The sequence below is a fragment of the Cimex lectularius genome, unplaced genomic scaffold (genome assembly GCF_000648675.2).
Source record: "Cimex lectularius strain Harlan isolate CLEC.00 unplaced genomic scaffold, Clec_2.1 scaffold287, whole genome shotgun sequence".
Taxonomy (NCBI): domain Eukaryota; kingdom Metazoa; phylum Arthropoda; class Insecta; order Hemiptera; family Cimicidae; genus Cimex; species Cimex lectularius.
The window spans coordinates 254,264-276,022 of NW_019392990.1; the positions used below are offsets into that span (position 1 = coordinate 254,264).

General features: G+C 33.9%; 1 protein-coding gene and 1 non-coding gene across 2 annotated transcripts in view; both read left to right on the forward strand.

The window, feature by feature from the left end:
- Positions 1–5,953: 5,953 nt before the first annotated feature.
- The window catches only part of LOC106670304, a 281,929-nt gene continuing 266,123 nt past the window's right edge, over positions 5,954–21,759 (forward strand). The window contains exons 1-2 of the mRNA XM_024229610.1: positions 5,954–6,094; positions 7,703–7,761. Of these exons, the coding sequence (XP_024085378.1) occupies positions 7,740–7,761 (22 nt within the window). The 5' untranslated portion in view covers positions 5,954–6,094; positions 7,703–7,739. The remainder of the gene's footprint in view (positions 6,095–7,702; positions 7,762–21,759) is intronic.
- Positions 18,672–18,744, forward strand: Trnaa-agc. The gene has a single exon. It is a non-coding gene; the product is annotated as a tRNA-Ala (tRNA).

The following is a 21,759-nucleotide window of genomic DNA, read 5'->3' on the forward strand; positions in this document are numbered from 1 at the left end:
ACACATCATACAGGGTTCGGACGGAACCCCGAAGGTTAATTAAGAGACTAGGATTCTGTTTTACCTTCGGCCTGTGTTATTGCAGGTTCTAGCTATTAAACGGCTTTCCTCCCTGGTTGTCGAGAAAATCAAGCCACAGTTACCAAGTTAGTATTTTATTTTATTTTGTATTTTTATTTACCAGCGCGTGCACAATATGATTTTTACAATTTTAAATACAATCAAGACCTTGTGAGTTCATGAATATCTATAAACGTACCACTCAAAATATTCATTTTGAATCTTATTTTTTTCATTAATGATGTTCCACGTGTGTACGAAATCGCGTGTTTTTCTGTAGCTGATATTTTCGAAGGAACGATTGAGCGGTTGAACTTCAAGTTATTTATCTAAAGATAAATTGTTTGTCTCGGCGAAGTATCTCTTCTGGGAAGGTTTGAATGCCATCAATTTGCCACGTTCTCAATCGGAGAGAGGGCTTCGATTTCAAAGGAGCTTTTCTCAATCGACGACATCCCTCGACGGATTAATTACAAGTGGGTATTCCCTTCCGTCACGTCGTTAGGCCATTGGGAATTAACACTGTTTTTCTCTTATCCGAACCGTTTCCATAACGATCGAAATTGTAAGAGTGCTGTGATGTAAACAAGACTTTGAGGTTGAGTTTCGAGAATTATAAGCCATTAAAGTAAAATAAGGTACAATGGCAATAAAAATATTTCATCTTGGTAAGTAAATTATTGTTAATTATTTATAAAAGATATGAGATCAATCCATTTGCTTCGGCTGGGATCTTTCCGGCTGTACTCGTCCGCGATGATCTGGCGAATTTGTCTAAATCGTCTACTCCGCCATACCTCTAAATTCCTTGTACTTAGTAATCGATACGCCGGTTTTCGTATGATTTTTACAGATGGGTACAAGAAGGGCGTGTGCGAGGTTCAACCTTCTGGTCGTTGCCCCCTCATTGCAGCGTATACACGGCAGAGCAGAGTGCGATTTGGCACGCTCTCGAGGCAGTGGTGGTTATTGTCAGGGTTCTCGGACAAGTCGGCCTGGAAGGTAACGAACGTGCGGACATCCCACCCTCCATTGAAGAAGATCAGGTCCTGTGCCGCTAAGCACGCAGTGAAAAACATCATAAAAGAAAGATGGCAGCGTCAGTGGGCGGGGTCATCGGAGAGGCTCTTGCGAGTCAAGACCACGATCGTAAAAAGGCCCTCAGTGAATCTAAGGAAGAGACGAGGGATCGTCCTCTCCCAATTGAGGATTGGCCATATGCGGTTGACACGGGCACCTGCTTTTGGGCCAAATCCAACCCAGTGCACCTTATGCAGAGAAAGGTTGCTCGATGTGTCCCACATAATAGAGGCGTGTCATACCTTGAGATTGGCTCCATACAGAGAGATGTGGTCATGCCGCCGGATTGAAGAATGGTTTTCGGACATGGTAGCGAGTTTCAGAATCCCCTGTTGCGCTTTTAAGTAGAATTGGGAATTTTTTATGCCGTCAAACTTTTTTTTGAATTTTTTATGAAAAGTTTTTCTCAATGAGTGTATTTATTAGAGCGAATGGGGAGGGGCTGATGGTTAATTAGCATCGCTCATCAAGCTCTATCGACATGGGCCGATTGCGGAATATTTATGAAAGTACACCATCGACCCCAATTGGATTAGTTTGGTGTTGTGTGCATGTCGATGGAGGAATATTCAGTACTCCATCTATTAGTAGAATGAATGCAATGTACATAGGTGTGAATGTATTTGTTTGAGTGAATGCGTATTGCAGGTTGACCAAGCTTTCGGATGCCCCTTAAAAAAGAAAAAAACACTTATACTTTATATTATTTGAACGGTGATCGGTTATAGATACATGAAGATAGATAATAAATTCTATTTACTTTTCCTTCGAGAATGTGGTAAGATTTGAGAGCGGGTTTGGCTTTATTGAATTTTTCTATATTTACTTATACTTTTATACAGATACTAAACATATGGAAAAGGTTTGCCGATATTATCTAGCACTTATTCATTGTCTAGCATTTATACTTCACGTTTTCATTATTTTTTAAAGGAAGATGAGTGAAAAACAGTGTTGTTTACGAGATTAAACATTGATTGTTCAAAGTAACGATAATTTTGTTTACTGTGTTTTTCTTCAATTGACAAAATGATTGGTTTTTATATAAAAGACCTTGTTATCGATCTACTCAAACAACCCGGTTAGATTAAGGCGCATAATAAATTAATTACCAAGCAATTTAAACACGAGGTGAAAGCCGAACGATGCGGGAGACCTGGACCCGTTAAACAATTTGCGCCATGAACAATGAGAAGAGGGTTGAAAGAGAAGAAAGGGATATTGCGCAATTGAGATATACGGGGCTAGTGGAAAATGAGAAACAAGTGGTGTAATTAATTTACAGGTTAATTAAGAAAGGCGACAGATGAGAAATGATGATCTTGTAAGATTTAGACTCTACAACAGACAGACGGATTTGGCAAAATAAATCTAATTTCTAAACACCAAATATTACTCTTAAGAACCAAAACTATATGTTCACCTAGAAGGTTTGAGATATAAAATAACAAAAACGTGTAGACTAAAAATGTAATATTTAAAATTATAGTTTTAAAATGGTGAACTATTTCCAAACTACCTATACAATTAGGTGTATAAAATTATACATTGTATAAAATAATATGAACTCATTTAAAACCCAAAAAATTATATTTATGTAATCGATGCTGATGTATACCAATTTTTAATCTGAATAAGCGATTTTAGTGGTTTTTTTTTACTAATAGATGTGAGAGCTTAAAACTATGAAGAGGAATAAAACATCAACTTAGAAACGTACAGTGGAATAAGCTATAACTATTAACTAGAATAAAAAATACATTAATTTATCCAAAATTACCACAACAAGCAATTAAACGAAGGTTTCGGGCCTTAAGGGCCCTTTTTCAAGGTACAAACGTTCTGAAAACAATATGTAAATTTTGTTAAAACCGATTTTTCATTTATCCAATTTTTATACAAAATTCTTAAAAAATGCAAATTTGATTTAAAAAGAATGAAATAAATAAGAGGATAATCATTTCTTGTAAAAAATGATTAAGTCTTTAGGGCAGAACACAAGTATTGAAGATTATAGAATTTTAGAACACGAAAAACTATGATAAAAATTTGAATTATTTAATTGAAAAGCATCTACGTATAATATTTTCAGATAATTTAATAGGCTATATAAATTATTTGGACATTCAAATGTAAAAAAACAACTAACGCTACTTACTTACAAATACTTGATATAAAAAATGGAACAAAAATTAAATTGAAATTATAAAACTTAGATGGTGGAGTGAGATCAGTTTTGTACTTAGTGTTAAGATTCACAATGTGTAGACTAGCACTTTGTCCCACCTTAACAATATTAGATTATTACAGTTTAAAAAGATATTTTTAACGGAAGAATTTATTTTGATTTGTACACACAGCAATAAAACATATAAAATACACTAAAGTACAGAGAAAACTTGACGTATAATATAATATAATACAATAATTAACTTACTTTACAATATTTGTAACTGTTTTCATTGAATAAATCCCGAATCACAATTCCAATTGATACAATCCACGTCTCTATTTTTTTAGTCAAATAAAACCTCTTATGATCATAGAATATTTACTAGATTTACCATGTCCCCCCTGACACATTCATATAAACAGGAAAATGAATATTCATGCTTCACAATTTCACACGAAACAAACATGACATACAAGAATAGCATCACACTTTATGTGAGTACGAAATACTTGGTTCAAAATTGATATTATTTACTTCTGTATTGTATAATTATTTTTTCCCGTAAATCGAATGTTGGTAATTCACCCAGGCCATGAAGATGACCCGAATAAACGTCGAAACGTCGGCAAAACGTTGCGAAAAAAGGAAAAAGTGTTTGTCTAAAATAATTCATTCCTGACCGCTCCTAACTACTTAAAAAATTATTGAACAACCCGTCGATAAATATCACACAAAAATATATAGTTTACAAAATATAAAGGGGTAGGAGTAAAAATTGAATTTGTTGTATATTACTCTGTTTATCCTATTGACCATAAAAAAATGATCGTAAACAGTTTTGATAAAAAATACAATTTTTATGACAGAAATGTAGGTTTTATTAGAATATAAAGTAAAAAAGCATAAGGTTGCATTTAAAGAAAAATTATTGCGGTACCCTGTATTTCGGCGGCAGACAAAAAGAGAATAAAGGAGGTTAGATTTTTGTAAAATATTGTTTGCTCTGTTTAACCTTTTATTTGTAAACTTAGTTTCAGCAAAGAAATCCTTATAAACAAAAAATGATCCTCGTTATTTTATTATATTAATAATAATATCTTAATTTTTAATTTTATCTCAAGAAAAACCTTGACCTTTTCGATTAAAAAAAACTGTTATTTAAATTTTCAGTATTTGTAAAATGTATTTTAACTTGTTCTATAGCAAAAAACATTTGTACAAAATATTGTGATACCCTGTATATTAGCGAAGAAAAAATAAATAAATTAGAGTGGAGCTAAAAAAGAGAACCGGCATGAAATAAACACACCTGGTGTCACGACACTTCCCTGTTTAATTTAACGTGAGTAAAATGCGAATAATTCTATAAATATTGAAAATGGTCAAATTTGTATAGTTTGTTTTAATGTACCCCATTATTGTTTGTAGGCATTTTGCCTAGAAAAAAGGCAGTAAATCCTCCCGAACGTTGGCCAAGAAATATATGTATTGAATAAAAACTGGAAGTTCTCACTTCATTCCAAAAACAGCCACTAATAATTAAAAACAGTCTTCACATCCTAATTAATTAATAAATATTAAGTATTCAAGAAAAAGGGCACCTCTCTTGACAGCTACAAAAATACCAATGCGCAGCATTTTTTGCAAGAGTCTTTCAGTTTTAAGAGGGAAAATCGGATAATTTATTTCGACGCTCCATTTCCAGCTCGCAGATTTATTGCTGTTCGGATTTTTAGTTCAGACCAGAGTTGGATTTTTGCTTTATTTCTTTCTCGTTTTCTACTTTCTGCCCTGTGATTTCGGCTGGATGTATTATCAATGTAATTTTTTAAAGAACTAATTTCATTGTAAAAACTAAAATAGTTTTTTATATTCTTATTTTTTCAGTATTTCGTCATTTGAATTCCTCGAATTTCATTTTACGGTGTAACAGATTTTTTCAATAATTTATTTTGATTTATTTTTAAAACCTTTATTTAACCGTCAACGATCCTCTATTCAATTCATATAGAATTAATATTTTGTTGTTTCAGTTAAACATTTCAGCATAAAATAGTACAAGTTAGAGGTATTGAAGGGGACAAAACCTGAAAAATCACAAATACTTCTTAAAAAGTCCTTTTTATTTTCGGTTCATGAATTGGACGTCTTTCTTTTCTTTTTTCCAGTCGGAAGTGCCCCTTTTCATTACCTTTCCATAAACATTTCCATTCACGAGTTTCAAGATGCCTTATTTAGACGGCAGGACGGATTTTACAATTTTAAAATATTTTTTCTTTTAACTGCCTCATTAATATACGACGTGTATTGTTGTAAAATGTGCATATTCAGTTTATATTATTTATACATATTTTTATATTCATTTGTTCATAATTGTATAAATCGAAAAATTTGTATGTACTTATTCTGTGAGGGAGCGTGGTTACAAAACTTTTAATATAACAATTTGTTGGATTTGTGAGTAGCGGTCAAGAATGAGGTAGTATAGAAAAACACCTTTATTCAAGGCTTGGGTGAATTAGAAAACATATGTTGATTGGAAAAAATACAATACATATGTAAATATAAACTTTGAACCATATATTTTCATACTCACATAAAGTGTAGTGATATTCTTGTGGTGTCATATTGGCGTTGTGTGAAATTGTGGTGAAACGTGAATTTGTATTCTGCTATTTTTATATGTTTGTGACAGGGTTGGGGACGCGGTAAATATGAGAAATATTCTTGGACAATAGACGGTTTTAGTTAACTCAAAGAAGTCGAGAATGGGTATTTTTGGTACGGTCACTAAAAAACTCTCTTTTCATACGTTTCTATAATAAATAGGAAATAAAAATGAAACGTTTTGATCAGTTATAGCTTACATTGCACAGTGATGAATATTTTTACATTTTATAAGCGGGTCTATAACTTTTGATTACCTACTAAAAATTGATTGCGCTCTTCTCTATATTCTATCTATATCTGTAATAAAAAATATCGCGAGGCGTCGGTGGCCGCAACGGTTTAGGCTTTGACACGGCGCTCATCACTGTAAGGTAAAGGTCCGGGGTTCGAATCCAACGGCCCAGCATTCGAATCCGACATACTTACAAATAGGCTTTTTTCTCAAAAACACCGGTACCTTGAGGGTTTAAATGACCTCTGCTGTTGTAAACGCTCGTAAAAATAAGAAAAATATCCCCTTCCATTTTAAAACACATTTTTTTAAGAACCTTGTATATTCTGTGATTAAAGTCAACATACATAGATAAAAATGAAACTGAGAAAAGTCATTAGGCACCTGATTTATATATTTTTTGTTATTTTGATGGAGTGAATCCACAAGGACGCATGGAATTGTACGGAGCAGTTTTAGTGTGCGTTTATGCTTTACATTTTTTTCAAATTTTCATTTTAGTGCATTTCAATTTCGCAAGGTTTATTTTACTTTATTAATATTTTTATGTAAGGTATTGATTGAGATAAAGTCGGTTCCCGAACGGGATTCGAACGCACGACCTTCGACTAAATACGCCGCTGCTCTACCACTTGAGATATCGTGACTTCCATCCACTCGAGCGATCGGACACTAACTTCTTATCTCAACCCAACCTTTCGAATTTTCCAATTTTTTTTATCTCAACCAATACCTTACATAAATATTAATTAATTGAAAGATACTTTTTGGTCGATCGGACCACGAAATCTAATGAATTTAATAAGTTAAATGTAGTATATCTTCACTAAAGCTTTCCGTGGCCAGTACATTTGTCACAGAGAAACAAATAGATTACACGATATTTGAAAAATGGCAAAAAGGAGGGAAACTTTGAATTATTTTACGAATATCAATTATTTTATGTTAAGGTTGTTAGGATATAATTATATCCTAAGCTTCATTCGGCTCATTTTTCAATGTTATGTTATTATTTTGTTTAGTGAAAAAATTAAAAACTAAGTATATAACTGTTTAACCACGTTTTTTGATCTTTTGTACCCAAACAAATAAAAATGGATTGTTGAAATTGGGGCTTCACAAGTTGGAAATATTTCGGCGTTTCATATCTGATGTTAGACGTGATGAATTCAATTAAATCAATCACTGACGGCTCATTTTAATCGTTCTGAATCAAGGCAGAATTTAATAACGGATAGAGCAAGGGCTGTACAGTTTAATTAATTAGGGGTGTAAAGGGTGTCAGGCGTTCTATTGAAAGATGGTTTCATGTTCTGATGGAATACCGCCGCATGTGAATTCTCTTGATAAATATTTATCTGTTTATTAATTTAAAACATCATATGAAAAAAATACATAGTTTCTAAATGTCTTATATATTATGCGAATTTTTAATGCTGAATAAATGATCAAATTATTCTGATCGTTTCCTCTTTTTGTTTTAACAGGTGAGATTTTCTCCCGGAATCAAGAGATGCCGAGTGTATGGCAGGCTACAATTCAAAAGGTATTTTCTTTCCCCAAGCAGAATTTTCCGATACGACCCCTTCCCCTCCAGTAAGAACCCTCGTGGAGTCTGACCCAGTAGGGTCATAAGGTCGAATCGAGGTCACCTTCGCATTGAAAAACTTCTCGCCTTTTACCCGGCCCATTTTCGAAATGTGTTTTCCGTAATTTATTTATTTTTTGAAACGAGTAATTCGATTTACCGACGGGCGGCGTTCGTTAGCGCCTTTTCCTATACATTTATTCCCATTGTAATATTGATGAGGACGTTTTAGGAAAATCGGAAAACTTTACAATCGTAAATGTCATTTAACAGTTTATAATCCCGTAGTATTTATTAGCGTTATTAAAGTAGTACGGTTTATAAACAGCTGAGTGTTCAAAAGTTTTTGAATAAATAAATGGGTTCAAATCAAGTAAAGCATAAAAAAATTTATTGTGCAAAAAAATAACATTTCCTTCAACTATTTAGTTACGAACTCTTGTTTATAGACATTTATTCCAACAAATAAATTTTTGCATTGTCTCATAATCCTTAAATGTTAGTACCTACCCCGTAAGCTTTAGTTTTCCTCGCTATTTTTTCTTCTATGTTTTAGTTGATTTATACTACAATATTTCTTAGTCATTTTATATTTGGTTGTAATGGGCTGTTCAATTTGGCCAGTTCATCTTATAAATATTATTTTTTATTACAATTTATTACAATTAATTAAGGTTTTTAGTTGAGATAAAAAAGTCAATGGCACGAGCGGGATTCGAACCCACGATCTTCGGCTTCATATGCCGCTACTCTACTACTTGAGCTATGGTGACTTCGATCCCCTCAGATACTAACTTCTCATCTCAACCGCACCTTTCGAATTTTCCCTCCTTTTTGCCATTTTTCAAATGCCGTGTAATCGGATTGGATTCTCGACGACAAATGAAATGGCCACAGAGAGCTTTAGTGAAGTATACTTCAATTTAATTAATTAAATTCACTATTTTTCGTGGCCTGCTTGACCAATTAATAACCTTCAATTAATTAAGGTTTTTAAGTTGAGATAAAAAAGTTAGTATCACGAGCGGGATTCGAACCCACGATCTTCGACTAGATACGCCGCTGCTCTACCACCTGAGCTATCGTGACTTCGATCCACTCGGACACTAACTTCCCATCTCAACCCCACCTTTTGAAAAATGGCAAAAGGAGGGAAAATTCAAAAGGTGCGGTTGAGATGGGAAGTTGGTGTCCGAGTGGATCGAGGTCACGATAGCTCAAGTGGTAGTGCAGCGGCGTATCAAGCCGAAGATCGTGGGTTCGAATCCCGCTCGTGCCATTGACTTTTTTTTATCTCAACTAAAAACCTTAATTAATCGTAACATATTAATTGGTCAAGCGGACCACGAAATTAGTGAATTTAATTATTTTTTATTAATTAACCACGGGCCTTTCTTCTGCAGACGGCTTTTGCCATGAAATATCTGTTTCTTTTTTGTTTCATAATATATTAACCAAAAAAAGCAAAGACTATTTCCTGTTTATTTACATCTCTATGAATTTTCATCATCATATTAATTAATGTATACATATTTTAATGTAAACCAAATGAAACGGCACTAAAAATTCATGAGGTTTAATTAAAATTATTTAATTATGACACTTCGAAAGAAAATTCACCAAAACACCGGAAAATTATTTAGTGATATATTAAAATTTAATTGACAAATGGACTACCAGGTTGGTCGGTTACACATAACATCGGATTATTATTTCCATTTAAAAATACAAACAGGCTTAATTTCTGACATTTTGCTATTTTTTGTTTTTTCTTATAGGAATATTTTATGTATTTTATTGTTATATAGGTCGTTAAAAAGCTACATTCCTCCTCTTTCAAATAATCTGTTTCATGTTAAAATCGTTTTAGCCGTTGTTGAATGATAACCGTTTCAATGATTCAGATATTCAGATTACGACTTCTCAAATATCCGAAAAATTTTAGTGGTAAAAAAACGGATACAATTAAATTCACAGAAAGATTTATAGTTACAGGTGTCTAGAAGTGCTAAACGAAATATCGTATTAATTGAAGTTAAAAAAAAACTATCAGCTAGTTTACTTGAAAAAGAACTGGTTTTTAGCAATTATTTGGTTATTAATAAGTTATAGTTTGGTAACTTTTACCATATTTTTATTACAATCTACATAAAACATTCTGTAAAATGATACATTCACATAGTTGATTTGAGCAAGTAGAAAGGTGAAATAGAAATATAAAAATTCGGAACATTTCAATTTTCCAATTTTTTTGGCAAAAGCAGGGCCTAGTCACAAGAAGTGGAGTAAAGGTCCGATTTTTGGAGTGTAGAATCATTATAAAAGTTTGATCCAAATCAGTGATTCACCAACCTTTTGTCCCATCTGGCCGTTCGAAAGGCCATAAGTCTGTCTCGTAGGCATCGAGTAAATAATTGATCGGATTTCGTTTTGCGAAACAGAACCCCATTTTTGAACATGGGCGTTTTGAAGCTGTTCACCGATGTCTTCTAGCTCAATCTCTTTATGATGTCCGGTAAGTGTACTATGGGATGATGTCTGGAGAATGTGCTGGCCAATTCATTGTGTGTAAACCTTTGATCCTCCAAGTAATGGGTGTAGTGATGTATTTACATTAAATTGTCCCCTATAAATGGAGTGAATGGACCACAGCTTCCAGAAGATCTTCCTCCTTGTACCTCAAGAACAATTCTGTTTGATAAGCATTTCGCTATGGGTATGGACGATGGTTCCACCCCTTACTATTACTGACTGCCTTTGAACAGAATATGACTTACGCGTTCTCCACGTCTTTTTCACAAATTAAACCGGCACCCATCTGTGAAAGAACATCCCCAATTCCAATGGTCCAAATGTTCAATTAATTGTGTTTAGTCATGTGTCTTATAAGAGGGGGGGGTCTTCAACTTAAATTCACCGTGAATAACCCAAGAGGATAGAAAACTGTTCACCAAATCTAGTAATTCCAAAAATAAAGAACTAATAATAAACTGAGATCAACCTTCATGGTTATAGTTAGCTTTGGCACTTCTGTTATGTTTCTGTTCTACCTTAAAAGTCATGTTACGTGGTTAAAGGATGAACATATAAGAATAATTCGTCAAATAAGAATTTGGTATTAGACTGCTTTTTGTCTGTATTGTTTGTTTTAAAAAAAGTATATTTTTAAGGTGAAGCCCCACGACGTTTCCCAACCTGTACGCCCAGCGGACTTAAAACTATTAATTTCAAATTCTGTAAAAAGAGAATGGGAAAACCGCTAGGCTCATAGAAATAGCAATAACCCTTCTAAACTGCGGCAGGTTAAGAAAGAAGTCGGTCCGTGGTCCACGGAGGACGGTTTGAAAAGGGAAAAAGCCATACTGAGGTAATACTAGAATAACGCAGGGGAACCTTCCGGCCAGAAAGCGACCGCATATGGGCCCGTTATGCAAGGATAGAAAAACGGAGAAATATTGTAGAAGGCTTGATGTATATAGACAATATTTTGGCAATCATCGGACCTGTGCTTAGTCTTGGTGCAGCGGGCACAGATCCCTTTCCGGTACCTCAGGGCCATAGGGATTTTTAAACGTTTTTTGTGTGTTTGTTGTGTTCTGTGTTGACTTTGTGTTAATTTATTGTAATAAGTGTAAATTATTACCGTGAAAGGAAGGGGTTGCTTATAACCCCGTCCCGAGGATATCGAGTACTCTGGGGTAAATATGTGACGTCTGGAGAGTAAAAGTAAGTTATTAGCGAGAATGGAGTGGGTTCAAACCCGCCCCGAAAAATATCGAGTACTCTGGGGGGGGGTGTGACTAGACGTCTATGTTTGTGACGATGTAATGTAGTTTATGTTTTGTTTCTATTATGTATTTGACAACCTGAGTTACAAACGGGAGGCATTTTTAGGATATCGGCGTTGTACGCATTTAAAAGGAGAGTCAGAAAGTAGATCGAGACGCTCAAATCGCTGCAGTTTACACAAAATACGCGAGAAAGAAGAGAAAAAACTCGCAGAGGCTGGCGAAGACCTCACCTGTTTGTCGGCCCATAAACTTCCCACTTTATTATTATTATTTAAGGTGAATAGCGAAATTTTTATACATTACCATTGTTGTCCGTTTTTTCTCATTTTTTTCCCGATCGGAACAGTATTATGTTTAAGGTGTTGAACTGTTAAATTCTAGTTTTTGTTTTTATGTCAATATTCGGTTAACCTTACTTGGCTTTCTGTAAATATACTATAGCAAAAATTATGTGTGCTAAACAGAAGCCATTAGCTTTTACGTCGTCAAATATGGATACAGCATTAAATTTCACACTTCTTTTCAATAGTGTTGGGTGTATTATTCATACATTAATTAATCAACATGTAATGTTCCACCCCGACTAGACTAGACTAAGAAAAAACATACCTTTAAAGGATGATCGCTTATTCTTTATTCGTCAGGTTGGCTTCAGAATATTAAAACTTTGTAAATAACAGTAATATCTGTACATGTGATATCCTGAATAGTATAGTTTTCTTGTTCTTTGTTTTTCGCTACGTATCGGTGGTAGATTTATACTGTATTTTATATTACATGAGATATACTGTTTTAAGCTCAAAAGGTTCCTTGTAAGAAATATTTAATCATGGGACGTATTTACATTTTACTAATTTATTAGAAAGACGTGTTTCTTCATTTAATAAGTACAATTCATTACAACATAAATTAATGGAAGAATAAATATTTTCTAAATCAAAAGATTTCACAAAAGTAAGCGAGATTTTATATATTTGTTCATATATGAAAGTTTTCTGTTTTAAATTAATTGCTAATTGTTAGAATTAACAAATTTTACTGAGCTGAAAAAGCCCCATGGAAATTTGTTTCATAATTTAGAAAAACCAACCAATTGTTGCGAGACGTAATTATCAGTAATTTATTAAACACTGAAACAAAACTATTGTTAATTTTATAGTTTGCAATGAAGGGTGGTGCGGTTGCTGAGTAATTATGGCATCCGACTCCTATTTGCACGTTAACGGTTCAGGATTTCATACCCGGCATAGCCCATGGGCTTTACCACCTCGTCCGTGACACCCAAAGTGCAGTTGGACTTTAAGCCCTCCCATATAACGGGATTCACTTTAATTTACTTACTAGTTTGTACTTTTTACAACAAATCACGTGTTCCATTTTTAATAAATAAACTCCTCAGTTAACAAAGAAATATAAATTATCTTACTCAAAGAAGAGGAAAAAGAAAATCTTTATAAACATTAAAATGTACCACAATATTTCCATGAATTTTTATTATTTAATTTTTTCTTCCGTATTTAGTCTTTATTAAACAAGTCATTTGCAAAATATTATTATTAGTTATTTACAGAAGACCTCATGACCATAATGATAGTTTGAGGGATTCTTTCAAATTTAAATGTCTTATTGAAAAATAAAACCACCTGGCGTTTATTATATAACTTATATATTTCTGTATGTGTTTGTGTGTGGTTGTTGTATGTATATAGTAATAGTTTTTCTCTGGTGTGTTAACAGTCATTTTTTAAGAAACAAACATCTAGATAAACCCATTTATTTTTAAATTGCGTAATGTGTCACAATAATTTTTTTATTGCATGGTTTGATACGATTTAATATATTGGTAACTGCAGCATGGTGCAATGTAAGTGGCACGCGGCATTTGCAATAAAAATGTAAATAGTATTATTCAATTTGTAATATATTTAGTTTATTACGTGTTTGTGATACGTATCTGGAGAAATGTTCGCCGAATTCATAATGAACCTTCCCACCTGGAGAGGACGACAGCATGAAGTGTGTTTGAAACGTGCTTTCCTGAAAAATAGAGCTCGTGCCATTATAACGAAAAAGAGATGTATAACTCGGTTTAAAATATTTTTTATTTTCATTGAGAATATTTAAATTATTATTTTAGTGCAAATCATGCAGCTGGGTTAGTTCAAATGAGTAAATTAAATAGGCGTGGGGGCGCAGAAGCGGGCTCAGCTTTAAAATATTTAAAGATCGTTTTGTGTTTATGTTAATACATACGTTATTCATTGGAAAGAATGAATTTACTAACAAGAATGGAGCAGCGATACTCGCCGACTTCCGAGAAATATTGAGTTCTCGGACATAAATGGATATGTGCTGTATTTCATTTATAGGCTTAAAAAAGGATTTTGGATTTGAGCCTATTGGCTTCTCGTAGTCCACCGGCTATTCCAGCTTTTGCTATTTACAGTAAATTGCCGGCAGACTGGAGAATCAACCACCTCGGGTGTTGGCGGTTGCTGTCGGAGGGTGCTGTCATCAACTAGGTCAATTCACCACCCAGCACATGCAGTTCCGTATTCGTTCATACTCACGTTCATTGTTAAATACGTTCACTCCTTTTTACATATCATTCACATATTAGAGTGATGGAGTACTCGATATTCTTCCATCACCCTTTACACGTAACTAACCTAATTGAGGGGTCAACGAAATACTCGATATTACGCCGTCGACCCACATTCACCCCATTACATTGCACATTCACGCTAGTAATACATTCACTCTCAACCCAAACTAGGTAGACACAACTATTACTACTATATATAATAGAACAACCCTGTTTACTCCAAAAATCGGAACCGAATAATCCGCAATGGGACTGAAGTCTGATATGAAAATTGTAATTTATTAGCGTGAATAGAGGGGATTTTTTTCTCAATTGCCTACAGTTATATCAAGTCCTCTGGGTCAGGATAAAGTATTTTGTGTTTATTATATGCGTACATTTACTTCTTAGACTAACAAGGGCCTCACGTAAGGGTTAAACATAGGGTTTCATAAGTCGAGGAAGTATAAACTCACATATAGCATGTATACTTTATACGTACAATAAAATTTTATACACTTAAAAAAATTCAGCTACCCTTGTATTATTAGAGTATTATTAGTATTCCTCGGGTACTTGGGAAAGAATAGTTACGAGACATATATGCTCCAGAAAAATGTCTTTCTTAAAATGGGGCTATCAACAAATTATGTCTGGAAGAGAGAGAAACGAGAACTACCCAGCAGTAGCCTGGAAAAGGCTATGGTATATAAGAAAGACACGCCTGTGCTCTGCAGGCTAAATACCTCACCCCTGAGATGAATTTTGTGCTTTATTAAAGAAACAAAAATGTTACAAGAAAACAGGACACAATATACTACTTTTAAGTTTCGAGGAAAATAAGGAAAGAATTCCCTCCATTCACAAAACATACTTCGGTCACACTATGTATCGGTCACACCTCAGAGTACGCGTTATACCATGGGGTTTCTGATAGATTAAAAAAAATACATTCAATCTGTACATTAAAACAAATAAGAACTGTTTCTCATTCATTCTTTTCATTGAAGACTATAAAACAACAATTTATATCATTCATTCGTGTTCCGAGTACTCGATATTCATTGGGAATCGAGGGGTCGGGCCGTAAACGCATTCATAAATACATTCGTTCCAATAGATAACACGTATCTCAAACAAAGGTAAAAATACTTATGCCCCTGATGTATTTTCAATCCGTTATTTTATGTGCTACAGTGTCAATTTCCATACACAACGGTATCACCCCAGTTAGGAGGTGCAATTGTGTGATCCTGGTGTGACCTACGCGCGGTGACGGATGTGAAAGTTTATTTCGTTAGAAAATTTAAAAAAAATATAAACACTTTGCTAAAAAAATTGGATAATGTTGACTAAATTGAGATTTAGACAATATTTATGGATTCTGAACACGGCCGGCAGTTCGGAAGATTGAATGAACCCAAGATTCTGGATTTGATAAATAACAAATATAAATAACAAATTTTTTTAATTTACGAATTTTTTAAAAAGTACATTTTACATGCTTCTTCTTCTACGGCTTCTAAGAAATAAAATATAAAAATGTCATAACACCAATCAATGTACATACTTATTGATTATTATAATTTATTTAAAATGGGTAACGAATATAGTTGTTTATATTTTAATTTTTAAAATGCTTTATATTGATATAGTTTTAAATATATTTTAAATATATTAAAAGACAGCACACTTGGTCTCTGCTGACAAAAAACTATTTATAAGTGTCAAAATTACCGGTTTGCACATTATATTTCGGTATTTTGGTCATACACCGTATGTGTCCTATGACAAGTCATACCTCCAGTATGACGAGGGTCACCTTTTTGAAATAGACAGCTGTCATCGATAGCGAGCTTGGAATTGCTAAGATCTCCGAAACGCCCTGGGCTGTAGAGTTCGGCCCGTGAGTCAGGTGAGACCCTTTATCCCCTGGGGAAATCTTAGCCGATGCCTCTTTCCTGAAGCGATATGACAATAAGGGGGAGATCCGTCAGAATTTATTACTTCGAACGTGAGACATGGAATTAAAAATGAGACAACCCTTAAAGGAAAACGGGCGGATTGTAAAATAAATGTTGACGTGTAACAAACATGATAAAGACGAAAGAAATGTTTCTTCTCCTAAGAAAACATAAAGCTGGTTCGGAAAAAAATCAAAAGAAAAGAGGTTAAACAACTCGTTTTTGTCTACTCTTTAATAATACATTACGTCCGACAGAGGGATGTCGTAAAACTTTCAAATAAAAGTATTTTCTATCTATTCTTTAGTGATAAAAGAAAGTGAAATTTATTCTACTCTGCCCTGTTGAATATTAATCCTTTCACGTTAATCTATTCCACACTTATTCACTTTTCTTTAGTTTTACCTGATTAACTTTGTTATAGATTACACGCAAAACTGCGCTATGACTCAATTAAATTTTACACTACTTTTTGTTTGCCCTCTTATTTTTATTTTATTCTGCTTTACTTACTATTACTGCCTTATACTTTGTCCTACACTAATTCATTTCAAACACAATGCACTCAACTTTTTTGCTTTTATCTGCTTTGGTTTACTAGATTTTACAATAACCAACTTCTTTTTCACCTCACTTTCACTTAACCCTATAATACTGCTTATCTATACTATTTAACTTCACATTACTTTATTTTATCTTCATGTAATTCTCTGATATATTTTTAAAATCAGTTAGTTTACACTATAATTAAAGGCTTTAGTTTACTATAATCTATAATATTATGTGAAATTACATTTTACATCAGATGCTTATGTTAAAATTTGTTATTTACACTTTACACTTATACGCTATCTCTCTCTCGCTCTCGCTCTCACCATCTCTCCTTCTTACCCTCCCTCCCATTATCTTTTACCCTTTCACCCCCTCTTGCTATTTGCTTTCTCTTTCTCTCCCGCCTCTCACTCGCTCTCTTTCACTCTCTCTCTCTCTCTCTCTGTCTCTGTCTCTATCTCTCTCTTTCTCTCTCACTCTCACACACTCTCTATCTAATCATATCTATCTAGTCTATCTCTATCTCTCTCTAACTCTTTTCTAGCTTATCTAATTCACAACTTACAAAATAAATTTACTCCGTTTGTCTTACTTTCAGTATTATCTCGTACATACACGTTCATTCAGAAATATAACGAAATAATTTCTTCATTTCTGTCTGTCTTATTTACTCTTGAAGATTCACTACAAAAGGGCAAACGGGAAATAATATTTTAACGACAATTTCTGATTATCAGAATTCATCATATCATTTAGTTCAGACTATTTTCGATTAACCCTATTCACTCGGACGTCCCACGAACAATAGAGACCCGTTTAATTGCAAATCCGTTGGCCGTCCACAGTCTTTGCTCGCTTCCTCCATCTCGCCTATTGATTTTAGCCGAGGAATCTTGAAGTTTATTGCCATGACTGCATGCCCGACCTTTCTCCCTCGTCGCTGTGAGTTGTACATAATCTATAAAGTTGCCTTTGTCAAGCCGGTTATTGTCCCAGGTAATCCATCTAACTCCGTGGCAAGTTAACAGTGTCCTCAATATTTCCGGTTGCGACCCCTGTCTCTGTCGTTGAGATAATTTGTCATGCGATACTTAGATAAATAGGGAGCCACCGGTTCGATAGTAGCAGGGAAGTTTCTACTTTAACCTCCCATACAAATATGAATAGAGGTTTTTTTCAGTTTATATCTAAATCCAGAGATGTTCTATAAACATGTGTGATGTTCTTATTTACACACTCATTGTTATTTCCAACCACATACGTACTTGTACAAAATAAATCTAGAAAACATGCTGGTTAATTAAAACAATAATTAAAAAATAAATTAAGCGACAAAGCCAACGAAAAAATATTTTATTATAATAACTAATACAAGAAAAAGATAAGGTAAATGAGGGGGAGGGATAAAGAAACGAAAAAGTGATAGAGGGGGGAAAGGGAGAGGGAGAGGGAGAGGGAGAGGGAGAGGGAGTCGGAGAGGGAGAGGGGGAGAGAGAGAGAGAGAGCGAGAGAATGAATGAATAGTTTTGTTAACCTGAAGCTTACATAGGACCATAGGGTTCTCTCTTACCGAAGTCAGGAAACTTAATGTTAACATTTCATTTTATTCAGCTCTAACTGAAGCTGTTAACTGTATTTATTGATATATAAATTGTTATATCAATTTATCGTATTTCTTAATTATAATTTTCATTTTTACAAGGTGTCTTTCTAATTAAGGCTTAAATATAACAATGATTATTTAATCCTTTTTAAAAAAGATGGTTCCTACTCACATTAAGTTGTTTCGCAACNCGGGATTCGAACCCACGATCTTCGGCTAGATACGCCGCTGCTCTACCACTTGAACTATCGTGACCTCGATCCACTCGGACACCAACTTCCCATCTCAGCCCTACCTTTTGAATTTTCCCTCTTATTTGCCAGTTTTCAAAAGGTGGGGGTTTAGATGGGAAGTTAGTGTCCGAGTGGATCGAGGTCACGATAGCTCAGGTGGTAGAGCAGCGGCGTAGCTAGCCGAAGATCGTGGGTTCGAATCCCGCTCGTGCCATTGACTTTTTTCTCTCAACTAAAAACCTTAATTAATTAAATATAAGTTTAATTGCCACCAACGTGTCAATGTGTATTATAAATCAATATAGATAAGTTAATAAATAGGTATAATTATAATATTACCTTGTGCTAAAATGTAGCAATAATTTACGTTTTTAAAATACATAATTGGTCTGTTGTGTAATAATATAATAATCTAATTACTTTTTCAAACGACAATTGGATTGCTCGTTGGTTTAGTCAAATATGCAAATTGCCTCGTGCCAAAATTGAATAATTTAACTTAAGCAACTTCCCCAACGCCCAAATTACCCAAGTAGGTCGTAAAAAGTCTTCGATTTGTTTCCGTTAACTTTTTAAAAGGGCATTTAGCCCGATCAGGCGTCGGCTACGCCCGCCCCCGCCTCCGGAACGTCTCGCGTGCTCCTCCGGAGTTGTAATAAAAAAGGATCGTTAGACTGAAACTTCAACCGAAGTAAAAGGAGTCGTTTCCGCCGTTCGTGACTCATACCGGATGTGACAAACTTCTGGCACAAACTCAGCTTGCAACAGTTTCGTTTTGCCTGTCAGTACTCGTTTCTACTTTTTTTTCGCCTGACACATTTGTGTTAACTAAAATCCACCGGGGATTCTAGCCGTTGATAAGCACTAAATCAGACAATCTTGGGATTTAAATGGAAAATAGACATTATACGACAAACTGAAAATAACAACACGCTTTAGAGTTAACAATGATTCAGCCTCCAAAAAAAGTTTTACCCTCCGCTTGTCTCCTGGAAAAATTATAGCGTTAACATAAATCCTCCTGTTTCTCGGACTTTAAGGGAATTCATGCAAATGAACATACGATTTATTTCAATTTAAGAGCTCCGCGAGTCTCCCCCCGTTTTTATTGTGGAAGGCGTCGGGATTTATGGCACAATGGGACTGGAGTACGCGGATTGTTGCCTCCGGAGGATGGGGGAGCCGTTTGAAAACGGTTAGCTTTACAAGGGAAGCCAGCGCTTTTTTAGACGGTGGAATGAACGATTACCAACTGCCTTCTTTTAATTTCTGTTTACATACTTAAGGCAAAACTCGCTTGAACTTCCCTTCAAAACGTCTTCACGATTAGGCCTCTTCTTTGCATTTACAAAGGCTCAAACAAATTAAAAAAAACTTTATCAAAAGCAGAATTGTAACATAGCTTAATATTACAAAAAAATGGATGGTGTAATGTTCTCTAAAAAAATTAGTTTATATGGAACTTGTCAAAATTAAAACTGTAATGAATTTCGTCATAACCGATAACTGGTGTGTTAATTATCTCAGACAAATTTCAGCATTTTGCCATCTTCAGAGAGTTTTCCTTGATGTCAGCGTACCAAAATGAAATGCAAGGCGTGAATACCAAATAGTTTTTATAAGATATTACAGACCCACGCTGAACAATGATCGGTAACGACCAAATTGTGGTTTTATCACCCCCAGTCGACACAGAAAAATCGCATTATTCAAAACTAATTATTAAACGTACCGAGTAAATTATTTTGACATAAACCTACTAAAATTATAAAAACTAATAATAAACGTAAAAAAGGGTAAAAAATAACGAATGATATATCATTTGAAAAAGTTCGATATTAAAAAAATTGGATAAAAATTAATACAATAATAATAACAAATAACAAATGAATTTATTTTAAAACCCAATTAGCTTTGAAATGTTACATTTTAAAACTTAATTTACTAACCGAAAACTCAATACGAAATTGATGGGAGGTTAATTGATTTTTTTATGAGCCGGTCCAATTCCAGTTATTTTCCTGAGGTTTTGCACTGCAACATTAATCACTCTAAAAGTTTCACTAATTGGTGAAAATTGTAACTTGATGCATTTTTTAGAACGTTTTTGTGTAGAGAGTTTGGAAAAGTTCGGCGCCGTTGCTTTTCTAATTGTAACTTGTGCAAAATTAAGACACGTTTGAAACTACATCAAATCAAAATTTTAGCAAAGGAACTAATTTCTGATTTACGAGAAACAATAAATGAAAATAAATTATTATGTTCAGAATAAAAATAAAATTGATTATCGGTTTAATTTATTGAACAATTTTGTCAAATGAGAGACACTTAAAAAGTCTTTGTTTCAATTGTTTTCATTAGGCATGAAAATTTAAATGTTTCATTGGTGTGTATATATTAAAATGAAATAATAGAAATCATATGCCGTGTTTGTCAAGGTTGCCTTTTAAGCCCACTTTCCTCTCTCATTCACGTACTTTACACAAAAACTGAAATGGTTTCAGACGCCAATTCTTATTTTGATCAAAATAATTTTTTCCACTTAGTATTTTCACAACTACGCTACAAATATCTCAATCGGTGTTAGGAATCAATTTTTTAGTAATGTTAAAGCCCCGTCTTAACTATTTGTGATCTTTTTACAACAATGTCGAGTGATACAATAAACTACTTCTACATAGGCAAAACGCATCAATTATTATTTCATTTACATTATTATTCCATTTTTTATTTAACATACTAATTCCTCCTTTTTTGAGAAAGCTTTCACATTTTGGTAGCTTTAAGTGCTAATATTTTAAATCATTTTATATTAAAATAGCAAAATGAAGTTTAATGTGTTTTCGCATTCACACAATAAACTTCGTTTTAATATTAAAATATATAAATAATTAGAATCTTTTTTCACTCGGCCCAGTTTATAGACTTTATCTTCGGTAATAATTAAGAAGCATCCATGATCCCACTCTCACTCCCTTTTTTATGTGGACCCCTTGTGGAAGTTTTAATTGAAACACAAAATCGCACGGTTAATAATTATTTTTTAAACTCCCACAAAAAAANCACACACACACACACACACACACACACACACACACACACACACACACACACACACACACACACACACTTACACTCAATCTCTCCATAGTAAAGAGTAATGAAATTTTCGAACTAGACTTTCAATGAATAAAACAATCATTCTTTCTCTTCTCTCTTTTTTTATATC